This window comes from Cetorhinus maximus, chromosome 17, assembly GCF_964194155.1.
Source record: "Cetorhinus maximus chromosome 17, sCetMax3.hap1.1, whole genome shotgun sequence".
NCBI classification, from domain to species: Eukaryota; Metazoa; Chordata; class Chondrichthyes; order Lamniformes; family Cetorhinidae; genus Cetorhinus; species Cetorhinus maximus.
In genome coordinates, this window is record NC_135895.1 from 33439632 (window position 1) to 33451847 (window position 12216).

Genomic DNA, 12216 nt, shown 5'->3' on the forward strand with positions numbered 1-12216 from the left:
ATTTTGGGGGTGTTTCAGGAAGGCGCAGTTACAGTTGCCAGGTTATCAGTTGATCAGAGTTGACCCTGAGGCATTGCACCCACTTTGATAACATCCTGAAGAACACGCTGCTTGAATACTAGCCAACTACAAATAACCAGCTGGTTGTCTCATTACGCAAACACAGAATTATTATTTTCATTAATGTGGGCTTGCTTTGTTTTGGTCCCAAGTGGCTCTGAAAGGGTTAAAGTCTAAATCAGGCTGATTTGCCTTCCAATAACCACATTGCAAAGGAATTCCTTGCAAAGGCAATCAGTGCTGCCCTTTGACCTGATCTCTGGAGTAGCCAGCTGCAGTAAGTGGATGGTCATATAATCCTGCCTCTTACATCACTCTTTCATTCTTAAAGAGCGAGTCTCACCATCAGGTCCCTTTTACAGAAGGGAGGGTCTCGTCACTAGAACCCCCATTTAAAAAAAGGAGCCTCACCATTAGGAATCAGTTTAAAGAAAAGAATATCATCACTGGAATTCCCAGGCAGTCTCACCACTATAATTTCTTTTTAAAAAATCAAACCATTTCAAAGAATTATTTTTAACTTTAACATCCTCTGCCACTTTATTTCTGAGTGCCGATAATGTCATTTAGAAGAGATATGGTAAAGCCAACACAAAGGAGCTACGATGCATGGACTGAAATTCTAGGATTCCAACATTAGATGATTTGCAGGCGGTAATCTAGGCTGCCTGCTCCCAAAGACAAAAAGTTCATCTGAAATTGTGGGAATGGAGTCATCTTATAGTCAGAACACTGGGACCTGTAAAGGGGCTTCAGCAGCACCTGTCCCAATTTGCCTTGTAAATTCCTCTAAGATCTCACCAGGATCCCAGACTGAAGAAAAGGAGCTTCTTATAAAAATCTTCAGCTCCAATGGGAACCTTTTGCTCACAGAAGAGAAGTTATTGATCCCTCTGCGACTGAGAAAGATTATTGATCCTCACGGATTGAGAAAGGTTAATGATCCCCTCTGGGATCGGGAAAGACTGTCAATCCTCTCTGGAATTGGGCAAGGTTATTGATCCCCTCTGGAATTGAAGAAGGTTGTTAACCCTTCTGGGATTAACTCAGATGAACTCTGAATCTTGCAACAGTGTTCATTTCAATTCAGCTACTTCATATTGTAGTGTTCAGGAATTCTTCTGAATGAGGCTCTGCTTAAATGTCAAAGCAAAATGCTGCAAATGCTGTAAATCTGAAATAAAACAGGAAATTCTGGAAAAACTCAGCAGGTTAGGCAGCATCTGTGGAGAAGAAATGATTAAAGTTTCAGTTCATTAGATGCCTGACTATTTCCAGCATTTTCTGTTTTTTTTTCACTTAAATATCACCTGTGCTCAGTATTATAACAGTTTTATTTATCATACAGGAATACAGTGGAGGATGGCAAAGATGTTAACTTAATATTAAAAGTAATATTATAACATACTTTAATTTAAATTATTATAGTACCTGTGAAACGCTCACTTTAAGAACAACTGTCACCTTTGAGGCAATGCTAATTATAATTATGCAAAATATTGCTTTGTTTCCATTGTTAATTAATGGAAATAAATATTTTTAATGGAGTAATGGGGAGTTTAGTTTTGCAGTGGCATAGAATGTCACTTCTGTAAAACACTGTGTCAGTCGTGGTCATTTACCAGTTTGCAGCTGCTGGCAGAATCCCGTGAGTTTCTCTCTTCCCAGACTAATTAAGTCCTTTCCAGGGTTACCGTTTTACACCCTCCTGCAACATCTTCAAAAGGACACTGGTAGAAATTGGCAGCCAATCTCCCTGTCTAACTCCACACTGCCTGGAAATAGAGAAACCTAAGGACAGGAGAAAATCACAGATCATTTCAAATTATAAAGAGGAACTACTTTAAATCATAAAAAAAAATGAATGGACTGTTATACAATCCCAGTATTTTTCATCCTGTTTATTTTTCTATTTAAAATCAGTCTGAAATGAATGGGATTACAACAAAGTTGGTCCTTTGCCCAGAAATATGACCTGGGAAATCTCCATGGATGTGGCACAATCCCTTTAAACAGGCCGTGAACAACTTAGAAACATTACTTTGTGATATGATTTATGATATCCTAGTTTTGGTCTTTTGAGTTATGATTGTCAATGTGCCAACCAACAGGCTGCCCAGTAGCTGAAAGCACAAACTGAATTTGCACCTGCGACTCCACTCCTGTGAAGTTTCCATGGTGGAGCTGCCAGCAAATCATGATGCTATTCAGGTGATGGGAGGAGTCCTACTTTCCTGGCCCGCCATTGCCCAAGGCTATTATAGGTTATCTGACCTAAGTCTAAAGTTTCAGGCTCAGTATATGAGATTGTGCCTAAACAACATGTAAAAGAAGCCACAGTGGACCATTGAGAATAGGGACTTGTCAAAACTGTGAACTTGTTGAGAAGAAGAAATTCCGAATTTCAGTTTTCAGTCTGAAGGAGGAATCTTTTAACTTTCCAAGGCAGTTACATCAATGCTCCTTAAAATACTTTTCTACCCACAGACAAGTAAACAAAACAGCAACTTGTATTTATATAATGCCTTTAAAATAATAAAATGTCTCAAGGTGACAGAGACTATAATGAGTCTCCTTCTCTTAATTTGTTTTTCTTGCCCATTTTTTAGTGCTCCAATTCCCTCCTTGCTGGAGCACGCTTTGGGGCCAACAGATGTCCTCCTATATCTCCTCCAAGTTGCCATTACTCATATGCGTTGGCCCTGATAATGAATGTCAGTCACTTAGTGGACTGTGGTTTTACTGGATAGCAATTAAGAACTAGCTGAATATGGCCTATCATTGCTGAGGCTAATTGTAATATGCCTATTACTATCCATGCTGAGATTAACTAACCCACAGGCTTCCCTAGTATGCATAACTCTTCTACTCACTGCAAAAAATCTCAATGAGCCATGTGCAGTGTTTCACAATGAACCTTGAGCAACACCATTTATTTTTAAATTATTTGGAATTGTCCTTTAATTTTGCTTAATTGTCCTGATTGATATTGGCATTGAGTTCCACAGAGATTAGCAGCACCCCCGTACATTGATCAAGAAACAAATCTTCATATATGAGTGCCAATGGGCTTTTGGCTGTGGATGCCATCACATTCTGCCCTCACCTGACATGAGGGCAGGAGGTCATAAAATCCTGAGGTAAATTAATGGGTAGATGCTGAGAGGATGTTTCCCCTAGTGAGAGAGACTAGAACTAGGGGAAACAGTTTAAAAATAAGGGATGTCCCATTTAAGATGGAGATGAGAAGAATTTTTTTCTATGAGGGTCCTTGATCTGTGGAATTCTCTTCCCCAGAGAGCAGTAGAGACAGGGTCGTCAAATATTTTTAAGGTTGAGTTAGATAGATTCTTGATTGACAAGAGAGTCAAAGATTATAAGGGGTAGACAGGAAAGTGGAGTTGAGGCAACAATCAGATCAACCATGATTTTATCAAATGGCAGAGCAGGCTCGAGAGGCCAAATGGCCTACTCCTCCTCCTAATTCACATGTTGGTATGTATCACTGGATAGGGATGAGGAGTGGGAACCCTAGCTGATTTCTCCCTTTCATTGCCCAAGAGCTACAGGACTTTTCTATTCCTGTCCCAGTTGATGTGGGCTAGCTCAGCACCTTAAGTGTGGGACATCTGCTTTAGTACCTTAATGTGTAGTACATTTGCTCTCAAATCCACCAGGGAATGTGTTTTTTTTAACATATTTTCTTCTTGATTTCCCACACCATATAGCAGAGAGGGCTGGACAGGCAATCCATACTCAGATCTTTATCCCTCTATAACTGAGTGAGTGAAAGCATCCATACGAGTGACTCTGCCCAGTTTCTTTCCCACCCTATATGGAAGCATGTTGACCACTCTTTCCCACCCTGCATGCCACAGAACACAATGAGTGGCACTTGCTGTCATGTTGGTGCTCCAGTGTACTGCACCACTGCTGCTGAACTGTTCCTACAAAATGCAATACAATCACTTGACCTTAAGGCCACCCTGACTCTGAAATAAAAATATTGTTTATATCCCCATTATTAATAGAGAAATACTACAATGTTACTCTTTCCCCAAAAATACGGTCTTCATTTTAAACATTCTGTGATGTATTGTGACCTAGCATAGTCTACACATTGTGGCTTTCCTCCTTATTACATCAGTGACTGCACTTCAGAAATACTTCATTCATTGCGAAAATGCTTTGCAACATTCTGAGGCCATGAAAAGCGCTATAGAAATATAAGTCTTCCTTTTTATATATTTGTTAAATACACATTTGTTTGTTCTTTCCCCCCCTTACTGAAGTGCTGAAGCTCTCCAGACCATGTATCTACTGATGAGCCCAAAGCAACTTTATGAACATTTCAAGGATGATTATGAAATCCATGATATCAACTGGAACCAGGAAAAGGCAACGGCTATTCTGGAAAGCTGGCAGCGGAAATTTGTAGAGGTATTTCTCAAAGTGTTCCTCCCTATTCTTTGTTTGATGTGATGCTATGTAGTGGTGGAAATGAAATATGAAATTACTTCCACAAGTAAGGATCTTATCTTGCTTAGAGGTAGCTCAATGGGTCATCTCAATCTCAATAATAAAGAAACCACAACCCATTTTGTCATATTATTCTAATTCTTTACAGCGATCAGCCCAGTTTGGTTGATTGTTTCCAATGGCAGTTTTTAATTTGTTGAAAGATGGTGGCCTCAGAGGACAGTGGCCCTCTAAAGGGGATGGAGGGACAGAGGGACCTGGATGTACATGTCATTGGAAGTGTCAGGACAGGTTGAGAGAGCAGTTAATAAAGCATACAGAATCCTAGGTCTTATTAATAGGGGGAGAGAGTACAAGAGCAAGGAGGTTTTGTTGAACTTGTAAAAGACACTGGTTCGACCTCAACTGGAGTATTGCGTCCAGTTCTGGGCACCGCACTTTAGGAAGGTTGTGAAGGCATTGGAGAAAATTCAGAAAAGATGCACAAAAATGGTTCCAGGGATGAGGGACTTCAGTTATGAAGATAGATTGGAGACATTAGGACTGTTTTCCCGGGGGAAGAGAAGGCTGAAAGGAGACTTGATAAAGGTATTGAAAATCATGAGGGTCTCTACAGAGTAGATAGGGAGAAACTGTTTCCACTTGTGAAATGATCAAGAACGAGAGGGCACTGATTTAAAGTAATTTGCAAAAGAAACAAAAGCGACATGAAAAAAAACTTTTACACACAACGAGTGATTAAGGTCTGGAATGCACTGCCTGGGAGTATGGTACAGGCAGGTTCAATCAAAGCATTCAAAAGGGAATTAGACTGTTATTTGAAAAGGAAGAATGTGCAGAGTTACGGGGAGAAGGCGTGAGAATGGCACTAAGGGAACTGCTCATTTGGAGAGCTGGTGCAGGCACAATGGGCTGAATGGCCAACCCCTGCGCTGCAATAATTCTGTGATTCAGTTGTAACTGATTGACCATTGATCTGCACTGTCGAGTATATGAATAGGTAATAATATACAAATGGACCGGTTATTGCCCATAACTGGCTTTAATTGGTTAATTGTAAAGATGCTAAGGATGAGCCCATGCAAACTGTGTGTTGTTCACCCGCACTGTGAAATAGCTCTACTCATAATGTCAGCTTTGCATTGAGAGCAATGAATGGAATGACGGTGGCAACAACAACTTATATTTATATAACTCCTTTGATGCAATAAAACATCCCAAGGTGCTTCACAGGAGCATTATAAATCAAAGCCTGACACAGAGCTACATAAGGAGATATTAGGTCAGATCAATAAAAGCTTGGTCAAAGAGGTCAGTTTTAAGGAATATCTTCAAGAAGGAAAGCGAGCTACAGAGTAGAGATGTATAGGGAGGGTATTCCAGACCTTAGGGCCTAGGCAGCTGAAAACATGGCCACCAATAGTGAAGCAATTAAAATCAGGGATGTACAAGAGGCCAGAATTAGAGGAGCGCAGATATCTCAGAGGGTTATGGGGCTGGAGGAGATTACAGAGATAAGGAGGGGAAAGGTCATGGAGGGATTTGAAAACAAGGATGAGAATTTTAAAATCAAGATGTTGCTTGACCAGGAGCCAATGTAAGTCAGCAAGCACAGGAGTGAGCAGGGAATGGGAAGTAGCGCGAGTTAGTGCATGGGCAACAGAGTTTTGGATGACTTCAAGTTTACAGAGGATAGCATGTGGGAGACCAACCAGGATGGCATTGGAATAGTCAAGTCTAGAAGTAATAAATGCATGAATGAGGGTATCACCAGCAGATGAGCTGAGACAGCATGAAGTCAGGCAATATTATGGAGGTGTAAGTACACGGTCTTAGTGCAAAATAGAACAACAGAAGAGCATTGTACCATTCCATTATAGTAAACGTTGAGCAGTTTATCAGAAGGCAGTTCTAAGCAGTAATTTAATAAGCTGTTTAAAATGCCAATGACTACTAAGAAATGCTGCTCAGCAGTGGAGCGCATCGATCAGCAGTACACATCAGGAATTGCTGTCTCAATATATTGCTCAGTCAGTTAGAGTGATCATTTTGGCTACCAGCCAAACCAACGGTGCAACAGGATTTCACTGCTGTGGCAGACAGTGTGTATGTGGCTGTAATTTAATCTTGGGATTTATATGATATCCATAAAGTACTGAAACATTGCTTTTAAAGGCCCTCTAGACTAAATTATAGGCAGCTATTACTCATTGCCACCCACCCAGTGCTCTATATGTAATTATATCAGAACAGTTAAATGCTTAACAGAAATATTACAGATATTCAAAGTATGAAATTTACTTTATGAGGAAGTCGAGTGTGTAGGGTGAAGGAATGTGTTTGCAGGCATAAGGCTGTGAGATAGGGTGCGATGATGTCAGGTCGGCAATGTGACATCATCACGCCAGCCTTCCAAATTACGGAAGGCAAGCGGGTGCTGAAATTGGCAGCCCAACCGCCATTTTGAAATCACTACTAGTTAATAAGCAATTAAGTTTGCTAACAACCCAGTCGTCCACAATTTTTCCATGCCCGCTGCAGTTTTAGTGTCAGACGTGAAATAGTGTTTTACGACAGCTGTAACGAGGCGGCACAAGGGCAGAAGAAAAGGCCTGTCACTGGCACCATGATTGAATGTACCAATGGATTCTGCTAGAGAAGGTGTTAGCGTCTGTCTTTTTTTTTATGACATTGTTTCATTTTTTTTATTGAAGGCAGGAAGAAGACTGATACTAGAAGCAGGGGGCTGTTACAATTCTAGCTGTCCCTGACTCCCTGTTTGCAGCATTAGCTCCCTGCCACATGATGTCCCAGCCTGCATTACCGATTGGAGTAGAGCTCCCCTTTGTTCCTACTAATTGGCCTCCTTCTCGCTGGACAGCCACTAATTGACCATCCGACGTTTGATTAGACACACTGAGATGACGGGGTTGGGGGCAGGCGAACACTTCAGTTTCCATTCTGCTTCCCTTGCCCCACTGTGTGATGGACAAAATGGCCTCCACCTATACTGTAGGCTTGTAGACTGTAGCTCAGCTACTTCTTGATTTCAGTAGGAGGATGCTGCAGCACCAGGGAGGTTATTGTGATGCCATAAAGAGTGGGGTTGAATACAACAAAAGGCTTCTTTAATGCCTTTACTAGGACTAGTTTGGATTTAAGTGTCATTGAGAAATCTAGCTGAGAAGCCGTAGCTCACAGGACTCAACACGACCACAGCTGAAAATGCAGAAGTTCCATAGTGGCCTTATGGGCAAACGTGTGGTGTGCCGCTGAACATTTACAAGTCAGAAGATTTGAGTATTAATTCACAATCTGCACTAAGTTACTTGGCTTGAGCCAGAACACAACAAACAGAACTTGCATTTTTGTAATAACTTTCACACAATGAAACATTGCAAGATGCAACTAGGAGTTCTGGAGATATGAGCAGGGAGATGGAGAGAAGTTATGGGCAGTGACCCAGGGGCATGGTCAAAAAAGGCAGATTTTGCAGAAGCCTTTGAAGGCTTAGAGAGAGGTAGCAAAGCAGGAGAATTTGGGAAGAGAATTCCAAAATGTAATGACATGGTGCCTTAAGGGTCTGTCACCAATGATTGTTAGGCGGAGGGTTTTGCATAGTAAACCAGAGTCACAGGAGTGGAAAAGGTATTCTGGGACATTAACCTCTGTGCCCTTCAGTTAGGAGTGGTAAAGGCAGCCAAGATTCTCCATTGCTGACTCCTATTGTGTGACCCCTGCTGAAAAGCATACAAGTATGTACGGGGGTGAGGACAGAATTGTAATTGGTTGAGATGTCCTCCACAATGAAATAGTTTCCTGGCATTCGCTGCCTGGACTCACATTTGACCAATTGGGCAAGGTATGATTTCAGTGCCTTCAAGAGAAGGTTCCCAAAAAAAGCAAAGGAAAGATGAAAGAAATTGATAAGCAGCGGTTAGTTGGATAGATGCCCAACGTAGGTTTAAAATGCATAGAGCAAACCGGTCCTTAAGCAGAAATTGGCTCCTAGCGGAATGATTCTTAATGTGTGGGCTTTTATCAATATAAAGTGTGACACACTGGAAGCCATGTCAGTGTATATCAGAAACACTTCAAATCACCAGGAGTTGACCCTTATTATTAGTTGTATGGTGCGTAATGTTTATACTGAGCACAATAAAAGTAAGTAATAGCACTGAGAGTACAAAATTGAGCTAACAGGTTGGCTCAGTTTAATAAACGCCTCCAAGTGAGCTTCAGGGTTTCATTTCTATGGGAAAGTATTTTAAGGATTTTTTAAATAATAAGTAAAACAAACATGCTTTTCTCCTTTTTTTTTCTTCCATTGGATTCATTCCAGTGTGTGCAGGAGAATTGTTTCTGTAAATGCTGGAATTACTTATCAGGCTGATTTCCATCAGTCTGCAGCTGCATTGTACATGGAGTCAGATTCTGGGCTTCTGACAGATGGAGAGTTATGGGAACAAGCTGTTTGGTGATAACTGACACCCAGATGCTGACTGCAAGAAGACCTGAGGCCTATGAAGCGCCTGCTTGGAAAGGGAATTGGGTTGTGATGGGGTGAATAACAAACGTGGAAGATGTTTCACTGAATCCCAAGGTTGTAGTCCTTTTGGCTCTGTGCAGCTTAGGTGGTGAATGACAGGAACTTTGCTGTTCTCTAGAGACCATGTGATCTCACCTGACCTTTGACCATAATGATCTTTGGCATCTGCAACCATTATTCTAAGCTGTCAAGAGTCAAAAATAATGTATAAAATACATGTTTAAAAGGAGCACCCCAAGAAAAAAGAAAGATCACCGAGATGGATTGTCAAATTTGGATTTGGATAAATCCTGTTAAATAAATTGGATCACTCCATGACAAACCTCAAGTTTATGTTTCCTCTTTTGACAAGACATGATAATCGGTTAAAATCAGAAGCTCCACAGGAATGCGGTATTCTCTGATTTCCTTTTAAAATTCTAGATTCAAATTCAAATTTTCTCGAACTGTTTATTTGCTCAAATTGCAAGAATTTACTAACCTAAATAGCATTCCGTCCTCTATATGCTGTCTGCAGTTTCCATTTAAGCACACTACAGTTGTAGGTTTTTTTATTGAGTTATTCACCCTCCTGGGTACTTGATGCTCTTTTTTTTCCCCCTTAGCTTACTTGTCTTATTCAAGAACAGGCTCCAAGCCATTGCAAGTGGATCTCTTGAGCAATCAGCAAAAGCCAACAACACTGGCCCAGAAAAGACACTGTCAGCAGCACAGTTGATTCTGGGAACTCAGTGGAGTGGAGTAAATAACCCTGCACTGGTATTCCAAAGTGCTGATCCACAATGGAAAAGGACTTAAATACAGCCCATTTAATTGAAGGAATCTAAGAATATTTGCTCTGAACATTTTTCCGTAATTGGTTCCATTTTTTCAAACGTTATACAAATGAGATTCTTTAAAAAAAAAAGGCACAGGTAACTGCACTGTTGTCACAAATGCATCAGGAGAGTACAATTGAGTCTTGATTCCAAAATGATACTCCCAACAGTATTAGTGAGAGACCAGGTCAGGAAGATTGATTCTTTGAAAGAATTGTTGTAGGATTAATTTGGATGTTTGTTTTGGAACATGACACTTCTTCGTCGTTTTATTGATGTTGAAAACTAAAGCCGGAATTTTATGTCGCGACGGGGTCATAAAATGCGGCGAGCCATTCTAAACTCCATTGACTTCAGCAGGGCCGTAAAATCCCACTGTCGTAAAATTCCACCCTAGGAGTTATCATTCGCACCCTTGAAAAGCAATTTTATTTCCATGATGGTTTTGTGGGTGGGTTCAATGTGCAGAGTGTTTCTGAGCCATGCAGAGCAGGAAGTTACCCAAGTTGATTCATGGCCTGTCTTGAGTTAGTAGTGTCAGCCAAGGCAGTAGTGAATATGGCACAAAGAGCCCCAGTGCCCTCCTCTGAGAGAATGTTGGCAGGCTGTTCCTTCATCGTTACCAATTAGGTGTCCAGACATGGACATCTTTCAGCTCAAGTCTTTGCATACAATCAGTGGTGAGAATGCTGGCTGACATTTACCCTCCTTCCAAACCCAGAACATTGAGGTCAATTGTAACATATCAGTTCTTACCCTGGTTTAGCTCAACCAACTCACCAGAGGCCAGAAATTAAATCTGGAACCTTCTGTTGCACATGGCTCAGTTATGCACTTCTTTTACCAACTAACCTTCTGAGAAGCCCTTGCTCCTCGGGGAACAATTGTGAGTCTTTGAATTTTAAAGGGAATTTCTTCACTACCAAGTGAAGGTCTTAAAATATTTGTTTCAAATTTTTTCATGTACATGTTTCAAAGATGCAGTAACACTGCTATATTTAGCTCTCATTTTAACTTTTACTTGCAGGTAGTGCACCAGACTGTGCCTCAGAATTCCTCCCAAAATATCCACGCCTTTTCCACCACCACCCTCAATGACATCATGAAGTCTTTCTCCGATGTCAGCGGTATTCGAGTTGCTGGGGGTTACTTGCTAATGGTGAGCATGTTTTTACTTCTAGATATCTGTTTAAAGTTAACATCAATTCTGACTGTAATGGTATCAAAAAGTTAAAGAAATCCACAGGCATAGAGTGTACAGTTTTGTGGTAACTTGACTTTTGCGCCTGTAACCTAGGTGTAAATTCAGCTCAGATTGATACTGTTAGTGTTGCAAGTTCAAAAGACATTCATCATTTATCAACATCATCTGAACCATTAGATTTGTAACATTCTTAAAAGGCAGTCTAGTCTGTGTATTTATCTTGAGCAATGTATTCACCTTTCATATCAGTACCCTCTTCCTGTCTCAGCTTTCCCATTATAAATTCCAATATCAATTTTTATGATGCAATTACATGCTTCTGCTGGTGGTGGTGTTGCGGTGCCTCATATTTTTGCATCACCAACTCCTGAACCTGTACTTCAGAGCTCGATGCATACATTTGGCTATTTAACTGAATAATAGAAAATGGAAACATTTCTCTAAAAACAAGGACAGATTATATGACTAAACTGGGGATTGAATTACATGTGTGTGCCCTGATCCAATTATCCTCTACTTGATGACCTGTTTCGCTTCGGTCTTGACTTTTCATGTGCCACATATGGGAAATTAACTAGTTTTATGTAGTTCAGGGTCGTGGGTAACATTTTAAAGAAAGCAAGAGCTTGCATTTACAGAACACCTTTCATGTCCCCAATACATCCCAAGGCACTTTGTCATTGGCTTCCTTCCATCTGCACTTCAATGATGTGCATGCAGCAAATCAAATTGGTTGGGGATGGGGTAGCTTTATATGGTGCATTTTTATTTCAAAAGTGCTTCACAGCCAATGAATTACTTTGAGGTGTAGCCACTGTTGTTATGTATGCAAAGGTGGCACCAATCTCCAGACAGCAAGGCACCATAAATAGCAAATGAATAAAATAATCTGTGTGGTGTTGGTTAAGAGATAAATATTGTTTGCCATCATAATCAAATAATATCTTCAACAATGTGGCACTCGCTCTGTACTCTGTTAAAGTGCCAGCATAGATTACACGCTCAAGTCCTTGAGTGATGCTCAAACCCCCAACTGCTGACCTGGAGGTAAGGTTGCTGCCATTGAGCCAAGCTGATGTTTTTTTTCCTATGTTAAGCAAGATATT

General features: G+C 40.7%; 1 protein-coding gene across 1 annotated transcript in view; it reads left to right on the forward strand.

Moving 5' to 3' along the window:
• The window catches only part of ptch2 (patched 2), a 122558-nt gene that overhangs the window by 57901 nt on the left and 52441 nt on the right, over positions 1–12216 (forward strand). The window contains exons 8-9 of the mRNA XM_078560951.1: positions 4353–4500; positions 10934–11065. Of these exons, the coding sequence (XP_078417077.1) occupies positions 4353–4500; positions 10934–11065 (280 nt within the window). The remainder of the gene's footprint in view (positions 1–4352; positions 4501–10933; positions 11066–12216) is intronic.